Source organism: Varanus komodoensis, unplaced genomic scaffold (genome assembly GCF_004798865.1).
Source record: "Varanus komodoensis strain SLA01 unplaced genomic scaffold, ASM479886v1 scaffold20_1, whole genome shotgun sequence".
Lineage (NCBI taxonomy): Eukaryota > Metazoa > Chordata > Lepidosauria > Squamata > Varanidae > Varanus > Varanus komodoensis.
The window spans coordinates 1,724,610-1,750,513 of NW_025335587.1; the positions used below are offsets into that span (position 1 = coordinate 1,724,610).

The 25,904-nt window shown below is 39.1% G+C and overlaps 1 protein-coding gene across 1 annotated transcript in view; it reads right to left on the minus strand.

Moving 5' to 3' along the window:
* Positions 1–25,904, minus strand: part of AGBL4 (AGBL carboxypeptidase 4) — a 933,972-nt gene that overhangs the window by 479,631 nt on the left and 428,437 nt on the right. The window contains exon 6 of the mRNA XM_044430335.1: positions 1,544–1,583. Coding sequence (XP_044286270.1) covers positions 1,544–1,583 — 40 coding nt within the window. The remainder of the gene's footprint in view (positions 1–1,543; positions 1,584–25,904) is intronic.

Below are 25,904 nucleotides of genomic sequence, written 5' to 3' on the forward strand. Positions count from 1 at the left end.
CCAGGGAAACATTAATGGAACAATTTAAAACTATACCTATAATTTTACACAATAAAACACCTCTAGCAGAATTAAAAGACACTAGAAAATTATCCATTTGTGAGTCACAAAATAATGAAGATAATGAAGAACTGGGGATAATCTTATTATTTTCATGTTTAATTTGTTTAAGGAAAAAGAGACCACTGGGTGTTAAGGATACTAAGATTATTTTATATGTTAGGGGTTTGGAGCATAACAAGCACAATCAAGGGTTTTGTGTGAAGTTTAATATTGCTCCGATTTTGAAACAGAAGGTGAATTCTTTCTTCCTACAGGCTATAGTACCACACTAGAAATATTTTAAATGTTCTTAGACACATAAACAAGTATCTACTGCCATTTTAAGACAATAGAACAGCAATAGGATCCAAGCTTCAAGAACACCTTAGCAAAAGGAAAAGGAAGGATATATGTTCAAATAGTCCATGTTCTGTCAAGAATGTTCAACTTTATGGTTTATCTGGGCAGATAACATTATCCTACACTCCTGTGTCATAGCACCACTTCCTTTAAGTTTCTGCACTATACTATAAGAAAATGGTACCACTGGAAACAGCAACTTAGTCTAAGCTAACAATACAATTATTGAATTAAAAAATAACATAAGCTGGATCCCAAGATGTAAAGAAATTGTTCAGTATCCCCAAGTGGCACAAGGCTAACAACTCTTGAAACACTCAAAAGTGGTTTGTGATATAGCATGCTTAAACCCTTGGGCTCACCTAAAATAGCTTTTTGCTCCCTGGTCATAATATGCAGTTGTATTATGCAATATTTGGGTTGAAACTGTTGTGTTTATCAACCACACCTCAGTCTTACATATTTGCTTAGCCATAACAACAGTGAACAGCTTGGCTATGCAGCTAGTGTAACATCTAGTCTAGCCGTGACTCCAAAAGGATCATTCCATCCCTTTGAGCACTTGCCAGAAACCAGGAAATAAGCTCATGAAAGCAATTATAGACATGATTAAATTCCACCAGAGTAAATAAGCAGTATTTAACAAAAAACCATACTAGGATATTCTTCAGAAAGCACCATTTCAGAAGCAGTTTATTTTAATGTAGTTTTTTAAAGCATAATTTCTTCCAAGCTGACCAGCACATTCTCTGTCTCCCACAGTACACAAGGATCCCTCTGTTCTTTAGTAAATATCTAAGTGTACCACTGCAGCGAGTTAAACGGAATGTTTCTGTGATACTTGAACATACATTGTGAATTATAGTGTATCTACCCTGCAGATATACCAATATGAGTAACCCCATGAGGCTTAAAGAAATATCAGCAATTCACACAGTAAAGGTCTGAAGAGGCAGCTCTGTGAAGGGATAACTGCCCCAGGCTTTACCAAACACAATATAGCTGTCAGTTGTTATTATGTTAAAGATTTTCCGGGGAACAGCATTTTTCACTTTGCATGTCAGGGAGGGGAGAAAAAAACATTCAGGCAACCATCTCTTCAAGAAAACATAAAATGAGCTGAGCCTTGTGGCTTACTTACCAGGGTTGGTTATAGTCAAGAGGTCAAGTTGCCGCTGTTGCTGGAAAACAAATAATAAAAGGAGTTGTTGAAAGGTAACTATTTTTAGTAATTCAGCTGAGACATGCAAAGCAAGTGTTTGGATATTTGCAATAGCATTGATTAGAAGTTACAGGGTTCAGTGTTACTTTGGGACAGGGAACCATGTATAACAGGCATAGTTAGTTGAATGTTTTCTTGTTTGTGTTCTTAATTTGGTGATGACAGGGTACACATGTATTTCTGTTTAAACATACTACCAGCATCAAACCAAGGAAGTAGAAAGAAAAGTAAGGAAAATAAATTGCTTTGTTGTTACTCCAGATACTGATCCTTTAGGTAGTTCCACAGTTCCTCCTGCAGACAGGTGGCAGTGAGCACAAACTATTCCTGAATTTGTAATACAGGAATACAGTGCAGGAATTACAATTTGGAATACAATGCAGGAAGCAAGGATACATAAGTAAACATTGAAGGCTAATGCATGCACTACCAGAGAAGCAGAGAAACTACTTCTGCATGGCTAGATCCTAGCATTTTGACAACATCTGTAAAAGAGCATGATGCTAGAGTGAGAAGAAACTGCTTCATATTATTTAACATGATTCTTCCTTACAAATATTAATGGGGAGCTGTGGAATCTGTACACATGAAAGCAGCTCCCAAATGGTTGAATCAGCTCTAGAATTCAGTGAATATGTGTGCAAGCTGGTAAAAGAGATTCTATTATGAAGTAAGTTTAAAGGGAAAGTCAAGAGGATCTTTATTTCCCAAAATATTTGAGGTTTACTCAGAACCTCATTAATAAAAGTTCAGGAAAGGTAAGAATATGTTCAGGAAGGGATTGATGAACTAGCACTGACAAGGAAGCTACTTGAGAAAAAAAGGCTTCCTCCAAAAGTTGGAAGTCTTGCCCAAATAAAGAGAACAAAAACCAAGGGAACACAAGCAGACAATAAGAAATGCCAAAAAAGTGGGGAGAGTATGATTTTAAAGAGCATATTGCTAATACCATTAACAATAAAATATTCTTTAAGCAGGAAAACCAGCCAGGGAGGTGGTTGGACCAATGGATGACAATGGACTTACAAGAGGATAAGAAGAATGCAGTGTAGCTGAATTATTCATTTGTATCTCTCTGCACTGCAGAAGACATAGGGCAGAGATAATTGCCTGAACAGACATTTTTAGGGAGGGAGTCTGAGGAGCTGGTGCAAGCAGTAATGGCAACGTATGAAGTTCTAGATCTCATTTGCAAATTGAAAATAAACAATTAATCAGAACTGGGTAATATCCATTGGAGAATTCTTACAGAACTTAAATGAGGAACTGCTGATCTTCTAACAAAAATTTGCAATATCTGTAATATTTAGAGGAGAAGGCTGTTAATAGCTAGTAGTTATGATAAACTATGTATTACATTCACTATTGGAGGGAATATATCTTTGAATATCATTTGCTAAGGAAGACAAGCAGAAGAGTGCTATTACACTCATGTCCTTCTTGTGTACTTCCCACAAGCGCCTGCTTTCCCACTATGACAACAGAATACTGGACTAAATAATCTTTTGGTCTGATCTAGGATGGATCTTAAATTCTTATCTGAATTCTAAGGAATTGAATACAATTCATATATTTTGTGCAGTCAACACCCCCTCATTCATCAGAGCTTAGTGAACACTCTCTTCCTTTATTATCATAGCAATGTCAGTTATTTATTTTCCCTTACAGTTCCTAATGGTTGTTATCCTTTTAAAGTCACTTGGTTCAACATTTATGTAGCACTGCCATTCTGGAATATACTGTCCACTTTAATTTATCTCTCCTAATGTGCTCAATAACGTCTGTGTTGCTTTTATTTATTGTCAAGCCTATTGATCTACTTCTAATCTAATTCTTATCATTACACTGTCTCTATTCTTTTGGTGACACTTGGCAGTCCTTGAGGATGGAAGCATGCCTACCTGAACACTAAAGAGTTATCCATTCCCAAAATGCTTGCTCATTCATGGCCATTTCCAAATAGGTCCACACTTGCAGTATCTGTGCAGTCAAAACGTTGCTGAAGTCAGCAAACACAATTATTATATGATACATGAGCTCCACTAATAAAGAGCACTTCAAGTTACTAAGAATTATACTGATTTACCACGGGGGTCACAAACATCATCAGGATGGGCTTATTATAACAGGAGAAATGGTAAATTCAATTAATTCCCATAATACAGTTGAATGATATAGCACTTAGTGTGATACCCATATATTTTACAGGAAGTTGCCCTTCCTGGTACCTTTTTGACTTCTCTGTATCATTTACTTCTACCCAATCTGAATTTATATTTGGAACAAAAAAACTGAACTTAAATCACTGTCTTTTCCTACAAACTTGGTTTTATTGTTCCACCAAAGCATGATTGTTCGTCTGTCAGATGGTGTGAGTAGAGTCTACTGTACAGATAGAACCCACCAAGCACTATAACTATTTTGCTCTCCTTCATTTCAGTGCATTTTGTGTAGTAGCAATTCTCATCAGATGATGTCCTAAGACTGAATTTATGGGCTTGGTTCCTGTATGTAGCTCTAAATTGAAATTTTAAGCTGACCTTGGAATACTTCATTGCTGATCTTCTTCACTAAGTTTTCCTGACTTAAGACTTTAAACTTTTAGCATTCTTTTAACCTTTTCTCTTGATAATATATTCCTTCTCTTTCTCTGTCTCAGCACTTACATCTCTTCCATGGTACTGATGCCCTTGGAGATATTTGCTGACTTTTTCTATTTAAGTCTAACCTTAATTAACTCAGGGTGAGTTGGAAAAGTGCAACAAAGGAATCATTTTTGTGTAAATTAACTAATTCATTTAAGATTAGATTATCTGCAAGATGTTCTCCTGCACTATACTTCTGCTCATTGGCACATTATCCAATTCTCTGTACCTATGTGAAAATGCACCATGCACAGTTCAGTTTTATTATAAGATTTATAAAAAGAAGATATATACAAAATGACCAGTGATGCAGACACAGAGAATTGTTTGCTCAGCGACTAGAATCATCATCATCATCACCATATTTGCATTTATTTGTTTTCAATTACATCTGGCTGTGACCTAGATTCAGAACAATGAGCATGACATGGTTCCATTCAATATAGTTGAACAAGCTTGCATTTCACAACGACATTGCAAGAGACTTGTAAAATAGATAATTTCAGGAATTTTCATTGTCTAGTGAATATTGACAGAGTTCTATGTGAAGTGATGCAGCTTTCATTTTAGTTGGTTCCCCTTTATTTTGTGCAGAGGCAGATTAAGAGTCTTTCTAACAAGTGCAGTTGGGATATCTATAATATATTATACAATTCAAAAGCTAATATAGGCTGGTATACTTTGTATTTTGGGCCCACCCCTTTTGAATTCATCCTTACCCACCACAGGAATGTGGCTCCAACTAGCTTCTCTGCAATGCAATTTAACCCCAAGTTTGAAAGAGGTCAAACACCTCTGGCTTAGAGCAGTTGCAGCAAGCAGAATTGCCCTAAAAAGACCTTTACATACTGGGTCATCAATCTTAGTGGTGTTTTTCTGATGTGCATTATTTGTCAGTTAGCCTTTATGCCAGAATGAGTTTCCATGGCTTGGTGTGTTTGCCTGTCAAACACGCCACATTGTTCAACAAAACATGCCATCTTGGGAGAATTGAATCCTCCACCAGCTAGAGAAAAAAAAACGTGATATTCCCCCTTATAAATTTACAGAAATTTAATAGATTTAATGGAAAGCTGAGAATGGAGGATATTCATCCTTCAATTCTTTACAACAATAAATTACATACATTGATATGGAAGGACTGATAGGTACATGGTTTTCTCTTTGGACTAGATACCCTTTTGATCATTATCAATCTTTAGACTCAATCAAATGTTTAATTAATTGCTCCACAAAGAACATCCCAAGAACTCATTGAGATGCAGCTTTGTGGTAAAACTAAAGCTAATGGTGCACATCCAAAGATATAGCATTTGTTTCCGAGGAGTAAAATAAATGTGGTACTACCATATTCATATGAATCACTTCTTGGAATTAGAAAGCACAGAAGAATAAATGCTAAGTTGATTGTTACTCTGTGATTGAGCCACTTCACATGGTGAATTTAGTTCAATTTGATTCTGCCTGAAAATGTGAAGATAAAGCTGATAAAGATGTTACTTTATTTCTGTGGATGAAAATATCAGAGTACCCAACATTTTCTTTGTAAAGTACAATTTGAATTTACACTTTGACTAAGAGGCAGAGTGTTATTTCAAAACCTTTTAAAACAGATAATCTGATAATTTAAAAGATAAAATGTTATCACATTCACTCACCAAGTAATCTGCTCTTTCAATTAAAAAACAAATGCATTCTGCAACCACAGGTCTTTGTTCATGCATTACATCAAGATCTCACACTTCCATGCAACTATTATTAGCTGCAAATATGTAATTGTATAATGGTATCATGATAAAATGAGCCAGTCATTGTGTTGACACTTGGCTAGGATCTTAATAAAACTCATCTCTTCTACCCTCCAGTTGTATGGATTTTGTGATTAATTCTGCAAGTATGTAGGTGGGCTCCAATAAAATACTTAGGGATTGCCAACACTCTCTGTGGGAGCTATCATGAATTCCCATAAAGTGGTTTATCATTTATCATTCCGATTATGGTTGAGATTCCCCAGTATGAATAGTAAAGAAGAACATGGATAGGGAGTTTTATAAGTATTGCCAGCAGATGGGATTGAGCAGCTTACATATTAGTATCATGCATGAAAACCAGTCTCCCTCTATATGCTCCTGCTATGTTTATGGACTGCTGGCAAAATAGTACATAAAATCACTCAGAGTATATAGAAATCAAAATTTCCCAGATTCATGAGACTGCTTCAGAAACCATTTTTTGAAAATCAGACTCAAATTCTATATGAATATGTATCACTCTTACTTAGTTGGTGCTGGACAATGGCACTGTTCTTCATATAACTACTCCAACATAAAAAGGAGCAGTTGGAAATTTAATTTCCATCTGTTCCAGTTTCAGACAAATTACTTATGTCCTGTCTGGCATTTTAAAGGAACAACAAAGTTAGAAAAGTCATTTTGTTTTGTTATATTTAATAACACAAACAAATAAAACTGTATTTCCATTTACTTTGTGTTTAGTTCTATATTTTCCAGATTGGATGAATCAACTGAGTCTTCATATATCACAAAATCATCCTTTTTTAATTGTAAAGGATCAATTCAATCATAAATTATGTCATTAAACAAGGACCAAGATGAAGATTTACTAGCCAGTGGATACTGGAAAAATCACAGGTGAGATGAACTCCCATTTCTCCCTATTCTTTGCTTACAACTTATTCCTGCTTGTCCCTGCTAATTTTTCACCAGGCAAGTTTGGTCTTAAAAATCTTGGTAGTATATGAATGGGTCAACACAATGGATTGAAGCAAATGGATCAACAGGATATGAATAAAGCAAAAACATGTGCAGAAAAATGCACACAATGTGCAGAACATCAACCTTTCAAATGTTATAATTGTGGAACTGAGTTTAATCATGGAGTAACTTAGGCATGATGCACACTCATTCTGCAACCAGCAGCCCATACTTATTCCTGGTTCAATTCCTCTACTTTGTGCAGTAGACTGGAAAGTAGTCTTTATCAAAAGATGCACACCCCTCACTTCTAAAAACTGAAGTAGGTTACATTACAGTGATCCATGCTTCTATTTGCACTGAGCCTGTGACTGCCTTCTTTCTGGCCAGTTCAACAGCAAAGCTAGGAGAAAAGTAATATGACATGGAAGGAAACCCAAAGTACAAAACCTTCTTCTTGGGACAATGTTGTGGGTAGGGGGACAAATTAGAAATACCCCATGATTATGGTGGAGGCAGGTATGGATACATAAAAAGCAAATTTGTTTAAGCAGTCATAATAATTCCTTATGCATTCTGGAGAAGAAAGCTGTAGTAATCTAATTTAATTCAAAAGCATAATATTTTAAGACAAACCTTCTTAGTGATTTTTCTTAAGACCACTCTGTGAAGGTATAAAGGCTTCCTTTGATATAATCCCCAAACCTGCTTTAAGCTACTGGGAAATAGTGAATCCTGCTACTTATTAGGAACACAGGAAAACACTGTAGTTGTTTCCTATATGACAAATCAGAAATTAGATCAGTAAAGAGTATTGAACAATAAAGAGAATATAAGATATCAATTTAAATGGAAAGATTAGAACAGTCAAGCAAGTATAGGCTGGTGAAGAAAGTATTAAGGAAATAGGGAATCATAAGAGTTGACTTCTCTGGTTTAGTTGGTAGGAATAGGACAGTGGCCCAGTTACTCACAAATCGAAATATCTAGAAAACTCACAAGTGTAATTAGTTGGATTAATCATGTCTTTCTAATTTTTAAAGGAGATTTTGTCATTGTATTTCCCCCAGAGCTTTCCCTTGGAAAGGATTATTTCATGCAAATGGCTTTGTGCACTGTATATATTAGACAGCGTAATCTAGAAAAGGCTACACTCATAATGAGAATAGTCTAAGTTCACACTAAGAATAGTCACAACGTGGCACCCACATCTCAAAGCGTGTAAGCTCACATATATCACTTAGGGTACAGCCTTAAGACTGTAAAAGTTCCTAGCTAGCTAGGGAATTATGGGAGTTGTAGGACTTTTTCTGCTTAATCATGCATTGATTTATGCCCATAACTGAACTGCAATATGTTTAAAATGTCTTCAGAATTTTGTACTTCATTCCTATCAATTTAAGCAAACCCCCCCTCATTATTTCCATCAAGTGATCTCTAATTTTAACTAATTGTCATATTTTAATTATTAAATCTAGTTTTAGTTTGTGAACCAGTTTAAACCCATCTATTTAGAAATATCTTTTAACCATCTGGCAGGCCTTTGAAAATTGTAGTTCTTCTCTTTCTAGAGTTCATTTTAACCATGTTAAAAGCTTTGCTTTGATGCCCATAACATGCAGATTTCCCCATGGCCTGGATTTTTATTAGCTAAATTACAAAGTCAGAGTCTTATTGCTGCATTTGTGACATCAATTACTGTAATACCAATACAGATCACTCTAGTGCCACAAACAGAGAATCAGGCCTGAATGTGAGAAATAAGCAGCAGGCGCTAATAAAATCTGTGTTAAACAGCTATTTATTTCTAAGAAAGAATAAACAGAATAAAAACAATAAGGGCCACATGTGGTGCTATGAACATTAGGAAAAGAATCTATATGGGATATGGATTACTACTTCAGTGTGGAAGAACTGCTTCTTAGTTGTCAGCATCTGTGTTATATTAAGTAATACTAAATAAAAAGGAAAGCATTCAGACCGAAAAAATATATAGATTAGGGAAAGCAATTATTAACATTTGGAACCCTCCATTTGTTGGGAAGGTGGCTTATACTAGTCAATGAATTTCTAATTAGAAACAAAGTGCATCTGCCTATAGCAGTAATAGGATATTGATCAACCACTTGATCAAACAAACCACTTTGTTTATGGGAGTATTATTGATAACAGAAATGAGGAGGTTTACACAATTTTTGAACCAAAAACATAGGCCAATTTATCTAACACCATTAGAGGGCGCTTTCTGCATGCCAGGGTAAGGTCGTCCTTTTCTGGTGCTGGAAGTAAGGGTTAATCATGAAAAATAATTGTTGAAAAGTTGCACTGAGTCTGATATGCTTATTCTTAGAGCTATGCAGGCAGGATGGCTGCTACATTTTAAAATTCTATTGATGTGACCTTTCATGTTACTCTTCTCATCCACAGAATTAGTCTCTGTGCATACAAGTGGTACCAATACCACTTTGTATTGTTCAGGAAGCCTTTTCTGATTGCATGTGTTAAGCACTACGGCAAAGGGGCTCTTGCTTCCAGGGCACAGTCAGTCTACAATGGGAGAGGACAAGCACTTAAGTAGAACATATAAGCATGGTGAAAAAAAGAACAGCATCTCCCCAGCAATTTTGGAAAATCCAGACCCACGTTGAGTATTCCCATGGGCAAAATACCTCATGGTATTGTACCTCCCCAAAGGGAAGAAGATCCATAGTCAGACAGCAACAACAATCCAGGAGAGACTGTGGTTTTATATACCTAAGGTAGTAGGCTGTGATTTGGTGCTAGGTTACACTTATCCTACATTCAAGTTCTATGTAGTGGGGTCGGGAGCAAGGCACACATAGCTACAAGGCTGGCAGTTTTTTCAATCCCTCCCCCTCAGAAGGTTTCTGGCATCAAGTCTGAACTAGAATAAAATTGTGCTTTGGTCAGATATGTGGGAGCGTAGGATGTGAGGTAAAGTGGGGCCTACAATTCATTCCCAGCTTTTAGCCTGTTTTCAGCCATTCAACAGGCCTAACTTCACCAGTGGAATGACTACACCAGTGTTCTGCTGGCATATAGTTGTGCTGGTATTGATCTGAATCTCAATACCAGTATGGAAAACACTGCACTCACTGGGTGCCTCCCTGAGGTCAGGAATAGGTCCTGGGGAAGGCAAAAGGGATGTGGGGGGTGAGAAGGGGAAGAAGCTGGGGCCAACGGTTTACACCACACCCAAACAGCAATTCAGCTTTCTCCCCCCTCCCCCCCCCGGCCATTGTGGTGCTTTGTCTAGATGGCTGAAAATAGAGGCCTGCATGTGCTGCAAGGGTGAAAGATGCAGGCTGGAGGAGATGACCACAGCCACATCTCATGCCATTCATTGGGTGCACATAAATTTTGATTTTCAGAGAGATTGCGGGTGGGGGTCATTACATCACACCCTTAGCCTCTTATTTTCCTGTTAGCAAAAACAGTATCAACAGAAATTGATAACTTAAAGGCAAGGTCGTCTGCAAAAGTAGATATGGCTCCACTCTTTTTACCACAAGCCTGCTTCCCTTTTCCCTGTTTCCTTTAAATGGCATAACTGTAAAGATAAAAGAGCAGAAAATGTTTATCTCAAGAGGACTGCCTCAGCGCCCAGTTTCATATTTCACAGTTATGTAACTGTATCATGAATGTGGTACTGATGCACCTCAACTACGTTTTGTACATGACAGATTTCAACGTGACCTATCTTGATACCACCATTTAACTTTCTGAAAATCAGATGCATATGTCAAACAAAAGTCTTCAGTCTATTTAAATTATTCAAAACAGAATAAACAGATGGGAAAATAACAGATCCCATCAGATACTGTGTAATGAAAAAAGAGGAAGCAAACATTTGTGTCTTGACAGAAAGGGGGCAACTAGTTCAAACTCTCCAAGCCTCCTTTCAGTAATTCACCGTAAAAGGTAACAATGTTTCCAGTTAATCAGGATGCCTCAAAGGGAAGCGTGTTACACAGTGTTCCTGCTTTTTAATTTTGAGGGATTAATCTATTGAGCACTCTTTCCTTGTACCACGTTTTGTCATGATATTTATTCACTCCATGTGAAATTTCTGATCTGTTGCATGCAAGACGATATGATCAAATTAATGGCATAAAGGAACTCTAATGGCTTGGATCCAAAAGAGCTTTAGCACAAATTGAAGGTACTTCCTCTTGCACAAGTGGATAGTCTGTGCTTTTTTTTTGCTTTCCATGTCTCTGCCTTCTGGAGGCATGGAAGCTGCTGTGGAAAGGAATTAGAAAAAACTGTTGTATGAGTAGAACTCCACTTGTGGTTCTTAGAATCCATGTCAAGTTTTGTAAGCACATATATGGCATTCTATGCTAGCAATTTAGCTGTAGATTTTATGATTTCAAATTGACATTTTTGTTCCAAAATTCCAACTTGGAAACAAAGCAGTAATGGCTAACATACCAGCTGTAGGGATTAGACCCATTTCTCCCAAAATTCAGCTTTCCAAGGTTGTTACCTCAAAATGTGAATCAGAATTGCAATAAGGGGTAAGGTTGGAATTCTTAGCTGAAATGCTAAGGCAATCAGGCCCAGTGATAAGCCAAGAGGTCAGTAAGAGCTAAACTATATTTGGTTATGAGAGAAACTCTACTGAACAGTCAGATTGCCATGGACGTAACATGAACAGTTTTACGGCTATCTGGTGCCAGATCAAAGCTACATATGAATTGAGTCACATCTGACATTCCTGCCATCTGACCTATGAGGGTGGAAGAAGCTCCTTTTGAGTGGGAAGGGAAATGGATTCAATTTGGAATGAACTTCTTGGCATTGGGCTGTATTTCCTTAAGAGACTGTATTCAACTTGGCTGGTATTTTTTGTAAATAACATCTACAATACCCTCCTTCCATTTCACAAAGCCAGCCTGGCTTGCCAGATTAACATAACATAGACTGAAGTTAGAAGCCCTTTGTCCTGATCTGCTTGACAAGAGCTGTGGAGGGGACAACCAGCCTCTGTCACCAGAAGAGATAGCTGCCATTGTTTTTTCACTCACCTGAAAAGGCTATATGTGCTTTTTTGGAGCTACTCTACCAATAGTTCTCAATATACAGATCATTTCAATACTGTAACTCATAAATGTACAGCTTGGGACTCCTACTTTGGCCTACAGTTCCCATCGGGCCTAGTCAGCATAATCAATGATGAGGATTGATTGGAATTCTAGGCCAAAACTTTGGGAGGGCCACAGGTGGCCCACTCTTGTGTAGCTGCAGCTAAGATTATGCTTCCACAACTACTAGAAAAGGAAGTTGGGACTAGGTTGGAATGAAAGCTAGAATGGTTCATTTTGTGAACATTTCCACAAGAAATGCATCCAAACTTTTCAACTCTTTCACAGTTTTTGTTTGTCCTGTTGGATTTGATATGGAAGAAAGTGTCAGTTGTGCAACCCGTGTGCCACAAGCTTCTACAGGCTTCATTTCTTCTTGGCTCACTTTCTCAAGGAGGGCTGAGCATGAGAAAAAGTTGGTGAATGCCAGAGTGATGGATTCCTGGGGCTTTGATGCATCCCTATGTCAGACTATATTCAAGGAAGTGTATACTACTATGGGAATCTTGGATAAAATGGTATCAAACTGAAACATCTCCATTACACTTCTTTGTTTTTAACCACTTAGAACACTGAAAATTCTTAAAATGCATATTAAATTACTTTATTCCTTCTCTGAATATCAGCACACCAAAGTTTACAATTTTTTGCAGGAAATGTCTGTCTTTGTTTCCCTGAAGGTAGCACATTTGTAGTTAGTAAAACAGCTCTGGTATGTGAAGAGCAACATGAAGAAATATCAGTCTATCATTTCAAACCAATTTCACAGTTGCAGGAAAGGTGAACAAAGTTTCCATATGTGAATGAGCAGGGAAAATTTATCCTCATTCTGTTCATGAATTCTTTTGTGCCAAAAAGCTATATTTGGAATTTTATTGGAGATGGAGTAGGTAACACATAAGAACACAGGAACACAAATGTAAATGTTCCAATTTATAGGATAAAAATAGGTGTCAGATTTCTTTGTATCCCTATCAAGCTTAAATTGCTCTTCTGGGTACAAAGAAAAAAGATTGATTTTCTTATGAAATGTAGCACCAGTGTATTACTTTAGGCTATAAATTTTGGGTGCTGACAACAGGGGTCAATGCATTAATGTCATATACTAAAGGGAACAAAAACATCAAAATCACTATGTGTTTCAGAGATTACTGGAAATCCTCCTCCTATTGACAATGTCATAGCAATAGTACACTGATATCACTAGAAATGATAACAATAAAGGATGAGAAACTTACTGAAATACATAGTAAACTTAATGTAGGCAGTATAGCAGAGCTGGGTGTTTTCTATAGAGTCTAAGGACACTACTACACAAAGCATTATTGGGCACCTGTTGGCCCTAACATATAAAATTTGAGCTCATAAAAGTCTGAAATCATTCACAGATAGACAGAAAAACACCACAATAAAGCACCAAGTAGTCTAGATTCCACAGAGTAGTAGTGAACTTGGAATTTCTGTGCTGAACATCTTCCCATCTTGGATGAATGATGACTACTTAAGTATATATTTCTGTTTAGCTAAAAGATGCAAGCTTTCATATTCATAGTTTCACAGGCAACTTTCCCAGTGGTAGAACTTATGGCAGAGATTTCCCATGATAAATGTTCAACTTGGCAACTGCAAGAATCCTAGTGTCCACTGTGGGGAGTTTTGCGTGCTTATGCCCAATGCAGCATCAACAAACAACCAAGTTTAGTTGAAGTCAGCCTATGGGTGCTTCACAGATGACGATATCTACATAGTTGCTAGGCACTCATATTTGTTAAAATGGATATGCCTTTCACCATATGTATATGTTGGAAGCTAGACAGATTTGTTACATGCATTGAGGGGGGAACTTTTCTGGCACAGAAGTAACTGCATTTACATAATACAGTGAGAGGCAGAAGGGACTGCTACCCTGCAGAGTTCAGTTATCCTGGTGCTAACTTTTCAAGGATAACCTAGATCAGAAAAACTAGATTGCTTCCAGGTGTTTTGATAAAGGGATCAGGGACAGAGACAGTACAAAAAGCCTATTCATAGGGTTGGCTACACCTCAATTACACTGAGATGCTTCGCACTTGGACTTAAAAAGAAGATATCTAGCTCCAATCAGCGAAATGTGGCCAAATTCCTGAGATGAGAGCTCTAATGCACATAGAGAGCCACATAAAAAGGACCAGTTAGCATAATATCCAATCTAGGTATACTTCCTGAAAGCATCATTAAAAATAGAATCAGTAAACATATAGAGGGGACAGTCCTTGGTGAAAAAGGTCAACATGGCTCCTGCAATGAGAAGGCTTGTCTCACTATGGGAGTTCTTTGAGAGTGTCAACAAGCACACAGACGGAGGCAATTCAGTAGACACTGTTTACCTGGACTTCCATAACCTTTTGACAAAGTCCATCACCAAAGTCTTCTGAGCAAACTAAGCAGTCATGGAATAAAGGGGGGGGGGGGCTTCCTCTTATGGATCACAAACTAGTTAAAGAACAGAAGAGAGAGGGTGGGAGTAAACAGAAATGTCTCCCAATGGAGAAATGTCACCAGTGGAGTCCCACAGGGTTCTATGTTAGGACCAATGCTTTTCAACCTATTCATAAATGATATGGAATTTATTTATTTCTTTATTCACATATTTATATGCTGCCTATTAATGGCTAGGCTCACTGCCTAGCTGGCTTACAACTAACAACAGTCAGTTGTGTAAGAATAAATAATGAGGTGACCAAGTTTGCTGATGACAATAAACTTTTTAGGGTGGTTAAAACCAAAAGGATTTATGAGGAACCCCAGGGGATCTCTTCAAGCTGGAAAGATCATCAAAATGGCAAATGCAGTTCAATAAAAGCAAGTGTAGACTAACACATGTTGGGGCGAAAAATTGCAGCTTCAAGTATACACTGGTGGAATCTGAACTAGCAGTGATAACAAGAAAGGGATCTTGGGGCAATAGAGGATACCTCAATGAAAAGCTGTCTCAGTGTGCAGCTTTTATGAAAAATGCAAACTCCATGTTAGACATAATTAGGAACAGCATAGAAAACAGAACTACCAACATCTTACTTCCCTTAAAACAAATCTTTGCTGTGATCGAACTTACAGGGTTCCTTACCTGTAAAATGACATAACTGAGATGGAAAAAGTGAAGAGAAGGGCAACAAAATGATCAGGGGGTGAAACAGCTCTCCTATGAGGAACGGCTACAACAACTGGGGCTGTTCAGGGCCAGTCACTGACTGTTAGCCAACCCTATCACACAGGGTTGTTTTTACACCAGAAGAGCTGATGTAAGACGCACAAATCACCAGGGCATGCTGGGTCAGCACTTTGGAAACAGCTTTTCAGTTCTAGCCATTACTTGATGAATCCTTTAAGTAACTGGACTTTCTCTCCCAGAAGGTCTTGACTGCCGAGTTGCCTGTATCAAAAAGGAGTGCTAAAAAATCTTGTTCGCTAAGCAAAAGCCCAGATATATTCCATCCTGTCAGCTGCACTCAACCTGCCCAGCAGAGTTGAAAAATGGCAAAATTTATATGTCCCTTTCACCAGATATGGTAATTGATGCAGGCTTAGATGGCTTTAAGCTATACCTAAATGAAAGTATAGAGGACATGTACCGGTGGCTATCAGTGACTATTAGCTAGATGGCAGTAGAGGCTCATGACCAGTCTAAATGAAAGAAAGAAAGGAGGTCACTGGAGGCAGAGTCAAGGACACCAGCTTGCTACACAACCCTTTTGCTGCACAATTCAGCCCAGCGCACCCCAACCCCAGAAATTTCTCCAGAACAACAAGACAGAGGAAACCATTTCTGCCAAGTCCACTCACTGAAAACAAAGTGGGTGGGAAAGGAAGAACCCTATTTCACACAGGCAAATTGAGGTGGCAGGCAATTAAACTCAATGACAGAAAGAGGTATTGGGGGAGGGTGGGGGAGACAGAGAGCATTCGGTCACATAACTGCAGCATACTAACTTCACTTTTTAAACAAGTGGTTTAAGTACCCCCTCCCCAATATATAGAGAGTATGCAACAACACAGAAGAAAAGGATTTGTAGGAAAGCCTGCTTCTCAGTCTTTAAAATAAAGGGAGGTAGACGAGCAAGAAACCCATTTCACACACAAGTAAACTCGAGCAGCAGGCAATTAGAGTCTAGGGAGAGAGAGAGTTATATAATCACAAGAAGTATTAAACAGGAGGAAATTAACCAGGCATCAATTTGAACCATCAAAGAGATTCTTAAAACCACATGTTCACAATTATACAGTAAAGCAAAATGGATTCCAGGGATGGTGCTCAATGAGATTCATTAGTTAAAGCAAGGAAATTGCAGGCCCAAATTTACAAACAGTTCAACCCACCACCTCATTTACCCAGAATAACAACATGGGGAAAGCAATTTCTAGCAGAGCTCACCTTCTGCAAGAAGGAAAGCAATGTGAATGGGCAAAGACAAGACAAAGAGGGAGAAAATGTTTATTACACACATGTGCATGCTTGCATGGGAAGAAGTCCCACTGAATTCAGTGAGACTTACTTCTGCATAGACTTACATAGGATTGCTCTATATATTCCATCATTTAAAAGCACATAGAACACTAGGTAAACACAAACACATCATCAATGCCAATGTAAATTCTGTTACAAGAACAATTTTTAGGAGAAATACTTTTTCCTCTGGCACATTTAAAATTCTGAGCTGGAGAAAAAAAAAGTAAACTGTAACACTCAGTTCAAACTGGAAGCATGATGAGTTGCCAAGGTTTATATTCTGAGCTAGGGAATCATGAAATTCTTTAATATATCTTGTGAGAAGAAGAAGTGGTATTTTGGAAACCACAAGGGCATGAGAAAGTATCCTAGAATAGATTCTGTCACCACATTTACTATAAATGAGTATTTTGGGTGATGGGCAACAATTTGCATGTATCCTGACTAGTTGGAAGAGTAAAGAATGAAGATTTTCAAGCATGCTTCTGGATGAAATTCATTTCTCAAAAGTTTGTTACCTATCTATATTATAATCTCTGATATCAAACTGCCCTTTGTCTGAGCCACACTCCTAACATGTTTGAGAATTGTGCAGTCAGTAAATCTTAAAAAAGACAAATACACTGACTTGATTCTCTCTCTTGTTGAACAGGAAGCTAATGATATTAAAGAGTCAATAAAAAGTTGCCTTAGTAACAGTTGCAAAATATTTATCTAAACTGAAATTTAGTTACAGGAATAAGAAGCCTTGTCACCTAAATATTTTAACAAATTAGTCCTGGATGTGCACACTTTTCAAAGACAAGAAAAGCTGTCCTTAAACTAATGAAAGTAATTGTTGTAAGTCACGAAGTCGTGTCCGACCCATTGTGACCCCATGGACAACATTCCTCCAGGCCTTCCTGTCCTCCACCATCCCCCGGAGTCCACCCAAGCTCACACCAACCTCTTCAGTGACTCCATCTAGCCACCTCATTCTCTGTCGTCCCCTTCTTCTTTTGCCATCTATTGTTCCCAGCATTAGGCTCTTCTCCAGGGAGTCCTTCCTTCTCATTAGGTGGCCAAAGTATTTGAGTTTCATCTTCAGTACCTAGCCTTCTACAAAGCAGTCAGGGTTGATCTCCTCTAGGACTGACCGGTTTGATCGCCTTGCTGTCCAAGGGACTCGCAGGAGTCTTCTCCAGCACCACAATTCAAAGGGCTCAATCCTTTGGCGCTCAGCCTTCCTTATGGCCCAACTTTCACAGCCATACATTGTAACTGGGAAAATAGCCTTGACTATATGCACTTTTGTTGGCAGGGTAATGTCTCTGCTTTTTAGTATGCTATGTAGGTTTGCCATAGCTTTCCTCCCCAGGAGCAAGCATCTTTTAATTTCTTGGCTGCAGTCACCATCTGCGGTGATCTTGAAGCCAGGAAAATAAAATCTGCTACTACCTCCATTTCTTCCCCATCTATTTGCCAGGAAGTGAGAGGACCGGATGCCATTATCTTAGTTTTCTTAATGTTGAGTTTCAAGCCAACTTTTGCACTCTCCTCCTTCACCCGCATCCAGAGGCTCTTCAGTTCCTCTTCACTTTCTGCCATGAGAGTGGTATCATCTGCATATCTGAGGTTGTTGATATTTCTCCCAGCAATCTTAATCCCAACTGGTGATTCATTTGGCCCCGCCTTTCTCATGATGTTCTCTGCATATAAGTTAAACAGGCAGGGTAACAGTATACAGCCTTGCCAAACTCCTTTCTCAATTTTGAACCAATCAGTGGTTCCATGCCCAGTTCTCACTGTTGCTTCTTGACCCACATATAGGTTTCTCAAGAGACAAATAAGAAGGTCTGGTACTCCCATCTCTTTAAGAACTTGCCACAATTTGTTGTGATCCACACAATCAAAGGCCTTAAGCTAGTCAATGAAGCAGAAGTAGATGTTTTTCTGGAACTCCCTAGCTTTCTCCATGATCCATTGTATGCTGGCAATTTGATCTCTAGTTCCTCTCCCTCTTCGAAATCCTGCCTGTACTTCTGGTAGTTCTCGGTCCACATACTGCTGTAGCCTAGCTTGTAGGATTCTGAGCATAACTTTGCTAGCATGTGAAATTAGTGCAATGGTGCAGTAGTTCGAACATTCTTTGGCATTGCCCTTCTTTGGAATTGGAATGTAAACTGACCTTTTCCAATCCTATGGCCACTGCTGAGTTTTCCAAATTTGCTGCAACTTTTACTGCATCGTCTTTTAAGATTTTGAATAGCTCAGGTGGAATACTGTCACCTCCACTAGCTTTGTTGTTGCTCAGACTTCCTAAGGCCCATTTGACCTCACATTCCAGGATGTCTGGCTCAACGCCAGTGACAACCCCATTGTGGTTATCAGGGATGTTAAGCTCGTTCTTGTATAGTTCCTCTGTGTAATCTTGCCATCTCTTCTTAATCTCTTCCACCTCTGATGGGTCCCTCCCATTTTGGTCCTTTATCATGCCCATCTTTGCATGAAACGTTCCCTTCATTTCTCCAATTTTCTTGAAGAGATCTCTGGTCCTCCCTATTCTATTGTTTTCTTCTATTTTTTTGTACTGTTCATTTAAGAAGGCATTCTTATCTCTTCTAGCTATTCTCTGGAATTCTGCATTCAATTGGGGGTATCTTTCTCTTTCTCCCTTGCCTTTCGCTTCCCTTCTTTCCTCAGCTATTTGTAAAGCTTCCTCAGACAGCCATTTTGCTTTCTTGCATTTCTTTTTCTTTGGGATGGTTTTAGTTGCTACCTCTTATACAATGTTGCAAACCTCCATCCATAGTTCTTCAGGCACTCTGTCTATCAGATCTAATTCCTTAAATCTATTTGTCCCCTGTATTGTATATTCATTAGGGATATGATTTAGGTCATACCTGAGTGGCCTAGTGCTTTTCCCTACTTTCTTCAATTTAAGCCTAAATTTTGCAACCAGAAGCTCATGATCCAAGCCACAGTCAGCTCCTGGTCTAGTTTTTACTGACTGTATAGAGCTTCTCCATCTTTGGCTGCAGAGCACAGAGTCAATCTGATTTCTGTGTTGACCGTCTGGTGATGTCCATGTGTAGAGTCGTCTTTTGGATTGTTGGAAAAGAGTGTTTGCTATGACCATCGTATTCTCTTGACAAAATTCTACCAGCCTGTGCCCTGCTTCATTTTGTACTCCAAACTTGCCTGTTATTCCAGTTATCTTTTGGCTTCCTACTTTAGCATTCCAATCCCCCATGATGATAAGGACATCATTTTTGGGTGTTAATTCTAGAAGGTGTTGTAGGCCTTCATAGAACTGGTCAACTTCAGCCTCTTCAGCACCAGTGGTTGGGGCATAGATTTGGACTATTGTGATGTTGAATGGTTTGCCTTGGATTCGAACTGAGATCATTCTGTCATTTTGGAGATTGTATCCCAGTAGTGCTTTTCCTACTCTTTGATTGACTATGAAGGCTACTCCATTTCTTCTGAGGGATTCTTACCCACCGTAGTATACCTGATGGTCATCCAAATTAAATTCACCCATTCCTGTCCATTTTAGTTCACTGATTCCTAAGATGTCGATGTTCAGTCTTGTCATCTCTTGTTTGACCACATCCAGCTTGCCTTGATTCATGGATCTTACATTCCAGGTTCCTATGGAGTATAGATCTTTGTAGCATCGGACTTTCCTTTCACCACCAGATACATCTGCAACTGAGTGTGCTTTTGGCTTTGACCCAGTCGCTTCATTCTTTCTGGCGCTACTAGTACTAGCCCTCTGCTCTTCCACAGTAGCATACTGGACACCTTCTGACCTGAGGGGCTCATCTTCCAGTGTCATATCTTTTTGCCTTTTGGTACTGTCCATGGGGTTTTCATGGCAAAGATGCTGGAGTGGGTTGCCATTTCCTTCTCCAGTGGATCGCATTTTGTCAGAGCTCTCTGCTATGACTTGTCCGTCTTGGGTGACCCTGCACTGCATAGCTCATAGCTTCATTGAGAATAATAGCTTTGACTATTAGGATCCATTTCATCTGCCTTTTTATCCTTTTATTTTCCATAGGCACAGCTTCATTTTTTACTCCTTCTCTAGATGGCAAAACTAATTTGTATGATTAACTGTCAAAAGGAAATCCCAGGATCACAATAGAAACATTCTATTGTATTCTGTTGTATGACTGCTGAAATACAAAGAGAGGACACTGGGCCCAATTAATCAAATCTCTGCAACCAGTAAGTGGACCTTAGCTGGCAGAGCATGGTGAAATTAGTTTTCTACACAGAAAATAAACTTACTGTTTATCATTCAATGTCTTTTACTCTGGCAGGACCTTTTCTGATTTTGTGGGATAACAGCAATGAAAATCATGTTTGAATATCTAGCCTTAATTATTAGTTTTTAGTTACTACAGTGGCCTACAATTGCAGGAAAATTGGCTCACCTGTTGACACGGACCGTAAGTGTATTTTTCTTGAATGCAAGCTACCTCAAAGTGGATCTGTTATGTTAGCAACAAAGAGGTTGATTAGATATGACCAGGAATGCCCATCACTAGGATCTCATGCAGAGAGTTTGTTTATTGACACATAACTATTTTTTTATGCATACCCCATTTTTCAGTGTTAACAATGTTATTTCTGCACATAGTTGTGCTGAAATAAGTCCCTCTATGCATTGTTCAATGCATTAGATGCAAGGAAAAATAGAAAATACTGTAGTATAGTTATCGGTGTCCCATAAAAGGAGCCTGACCAGTGGACACTGAGGTAGATGTCTATGGGAACAGGCAGAAGGCTCAGTGAAGTGTGCAAAGTATAGTTGAGATGACTGCTGCACACCAACACAGAGAGAACCTTCTTGGTATGTAGCAGTGTTCTATTCTCCAGTTTTGTGTGAGGAAAGCACCCCACAGAGCTAAAACTAATGTCTAAATAACAGGGGAGTATAATTTAGAGCAAACCAATTATGGTATAAGTACCTGATGGAGAACTCTCCTTCCTAAGAAAGCCTCTGTCAGGGCAAATATGTTGCTGTCTGCTGAAAGAATTTAGATTTGCCTAGTTGCAAATTTAAAATTGCAAGGATGCATGCATGTACATCAGAGTACAGTGGTTTCTCTGTGGGAGAAGTACCCCCTGCTACAGTCACACTGCATGCATGCCCACGGAGAAGCAAACCCACACCATTTTTCCCTCCCTCACTGCACATGTGCCAGTGCTCCTCCCATGTGCCCAGTTAGCACAAGCTGCTGGGGTCACCTCTACCCAATAGCCCAGCACTCACAGGGGCAGAGGGAACACTTCCTGTTGACCACACTTTCCCAAGAATGTCCATCTGGGCATCTGCCTGGAAAACTCTACCAGCAAAGGAGGGGGGCATGTGGCATATCTCCTGGATTGACAGGGACAGGGTGGGAGCAAGACAGAGGATGGGAGAAGACATGGGCTCCCTGTGATGCTCATCCTGGTGTTGTGTGTGTGCCACTCCAGCACAGGGTGGCACCAGGCAGAAGCACTAACCACAGCTGCCCCTGCGGTCACTGCTGCTGGAAGTGCTCCCTGCCTTCCGTCCTGGCACATGCTCCCCACTGCCCTGCTGCCCAGTCATGCTGCCAGCCTCGCCTCGCCTCACCTGCCTTGCTTCATTGCCACAGGCAAGGCTGGCATCACAGTAACCAAGTGGAGCACAGTTCACCATGCTTCCTGGGTTCACGCACACTTGGTGTGATTTACTCTTAAGGCCATTGAAGATAATCTGATAATAATTTTCAGAGCAGACATGAGGTTCAGCTAGCTGTTTCTTGAGCAAGAGGACAAATGAAGCAACCAGAAAGACTTGAAAAGACACCACAAACTGATTTTTTTTTCATATGGGAAAGGAAAGGAAGCACCATGAACAAGACAGAGAGAGAAAGAGAAAGACAGAAGCCATGTGAGATGGAGGGAGTAGGGAAGCAACCTCCAAATTGCCTAAGCTTCTTGAATGACCCAGAGTCCTTCCCTTCCACGCATCTTACCCTTGCTACTTTGGGATTCCTATTGTGGCCAAGAAACCCTGTCCCCATTGCTGCAGTGGAATCAGCCCAGGAAACAGGGAGGAGTAGAAAAGAAACATCACAACATGCTGTGAGTGCATGGAGCAGTGGCAGCAACAGCAGAATGGTATGGAGCAGGAAGGGCAAAGCAAGGCAATGTCAGGCAACATTACTACTGTCTCATCACTGTCAACATCAGAAATACAACACTCCCAACATCTTCCTTCCCAAAGGACAGCAGAACATCCTGCTTTGACAAAAGGCCAATGGAACTTGGTGGTGAGTTCCAAGCAACAGTAAAAATAATACTGCATTTTTCCCATTAAAAGAAAAGTGAGAAAAGCTGCTAAAGGGTGTGGGACAACTTTTGGATGAGGACCCACACGCTTCCATGTGTGAAGGATCATGAAAACACAATAAATGACACAAACACATTGTGTTGCCTAAATGCCTAAACAAATTCCAAAAACTTTTCCTCCCTCCCGTCCTCCAAAAGCCCACTTTTTCTGAAGCAGCTATTTGTCAGGTTCACTTTCTCCTGCATTCAGTGGGTGGACAGAAACCCAGCTGGATACTCCCACTCCTTTCTAGGCTATGGAAATTGACCTCACATAAGCAGTAAGTCCTGCTTGTGCAACAGAATTGGTAGGGCCTACCACATGTGGAACAGAATTCATAGGGCAGAAAGGAATTAACAGGGGTGTGAGTGTCCTGAAGGATTCTGCCCCTAAAAGATACAAATAATTTTATATAATACTAAAATAGTAGTTACTCATAGATATGCTTAGATATTCAGATGTAAAATAAGGTTTCATGGTATGATCAATGAAAGCAGGTGACTGATTCGGCTAATTGCACTCAACAAACCTCCTATAGGTTTGTACAAGGTGGACATTTCACAGCTTCAGATTTTCAAGCTTTCAGGATCAGTTTTTCTGAGTCGATTTAGCTTTGGCATTCCTGGCTTCAATGCTTAAGTGCAAATGATCCAGTTAGGTATCCTTTTAAAGATTTTGGGTTTGCCAGCTGTGTGAAAAATGTGACTATATATCTGGAAATGGGTATATGATCAAATGGATGTAAAGGCTGGATACATTTCCTGAAAATGTGGTATGAAAAAAGAAACTACTTGGTTTCCTCTCAGAGGTTTTGGACAAGTTTGGTCTAAAGAAGGTTCAGATCTCTGGTATTCAGAGGTTAATGAATCTAGATTGAGCATACCTAATAATCGCAGCTGATAATTCTCTTCTCCGTCCTCCTTAAGTAATCTTACAAATGATACAATTGCCAGAGAGTAATGCATACCCACATTAATTATGTATAAATTCAGGAGTGCACTTCTGCTCACTCACTAAATGTGGTGCCCTCTGTTTCGCTACCTGATCAGCTGAACAAGATTCTGTTCAACAACATTGTTCCTATAGAATCAGAGAAATATAATCTATTAGCCATGTCCTTTTACAAGTATGCAATACGTATAGGGAATCAGAGCAGAGGTTTATTCTGTCTATATCAACAACTTCTGTCTGGATGACCCACTGATGTTTTGATATCACTGTTTAAGGAGTGGCTCTATTCATATAACTTAAAGGGCACTTAAGTGCACACTCCTACGGTCCTGGAAGATATCACAGAAACACGGGATTCTTCAGAGTGCCCCTCCCAAGACAGTAGACAATGCTAGGATCTTGCAAAGAAGAGCCTGTGTTCCAGCCATAAAAAGAATTGCAGCACCTCTTCCTGTGGCTGCAAATGTGACTTCAGAGGAAAGGAGGAAGTGGTGGCAAGGGATATTATGGCCTCCCCAGCTGCACCACTACTGACACAACCCCACTAGATGGGCCTACAGGCCGATTTAGAAGCATATTTTTAAAAGGAGGTCAAAGAGGCAAAAATCGCCTGTGTTGTTCCTTCTGGCAGAGAACAGGCTACTCAGAAGGGTCAAGCTCAAAGGCTTCCATTGAGAGGTGTTGGTCCAAAAGGGTTGCACTCTGAATTACTGCTATCCTCAACACAGATTGAATCACAACCGCTATCAGTTTGTGTTCTTATCATGTATTGACATTTTTATTCTAACTTTTAATAGCTTTGTTGTATTAATGGCTATTCCTCATTTTAGATCACTGATACCAGTGAGACTAATGTGGAACTAAGTTCTTCTGCATCCAACCATGAATTATGAAAAACAGTAGCATGAAACAGAATAAACAGAATGAAAATTGTCCCCACCCCACAAATCAGAAGGCAAATCACAGATTTTTATTGGATATCAAAAGGGCATCAAGCTTTTTACTGTATGGAAGTGTGCAGCCACATCAGAGTATTCCTTAAGTTCCTAAATATCTTGGGATTTGGAAATGGATTATGAACATGGTGGCAAAAGGAGGAAGGGGTGGGTAATCTATTTTCTCAGTTAACCAAAATTACTATTTCTCCTCTGTGAGTGGAAGGGAATTATTTGCACCTTACTTGCACTATACCTGTATGTAAAAATATGTGTGTTTTAGACAGGCAAGCCTGTGAGGAATTAGCTGATCTGTTTTAATTGGTAGGTGCCATTTCTTTTATATATGCATCCTTAATTTATTTTCTCTGTTATGTTTTACTAAGAATTTATTTGTAATCTGGATTTTATTGTTAGCCACCGCAAGTGCCTTTTTGGACAGATATGCAGAATATAAATAAAATAAATGTTATCCATAAAGGACTACTTCAGCAAGTATTTGATCATAGAAATAGACTGACAGGATCTAGTGCAATTCCACAGACATGCATACATGCATGCACATACACAAAGCTGATATTTATCAAGTTGGCAGAGAATATAACAATTTTTTTTACTGTGTTTAGTGTGGCCACTAGATCTGATAAGAACAGAAGTTTCTAAAATCAAAGTTACACATGTCAAGGGCAGCCTTTCACATTTATTCCCCATTTTTCTTGCTTTTTACATGTTTAATCCAAAGCTTTCATGTTGTCTGCACTACTTTTGAGGGCATGCAGAGAAGAGAGAGGTTCATTTATTTAATGAAGCCATCCTCCAGGTTCTCAGCAGCTGCTGCCTGAACAGATAAAAACAACACACCCTGTCGATGTTGCATCCTTTAGATACCAAGATGTAGTTATGGATTTGTCAGGGAAACTTTGAAATGCTATATGAAGAAATGGGATTTGACGGGTTTCTTCTGCTTTCTTTATAGGTCTTACTTGGTTGGAGAAGATACTATTGAATTTTGTAAAAGATCAAACACTGGAATCTCTTGAGCAATAAAACAGAATGTCATTCATTTTTTCCCTGCACCTCCTTCAGAAA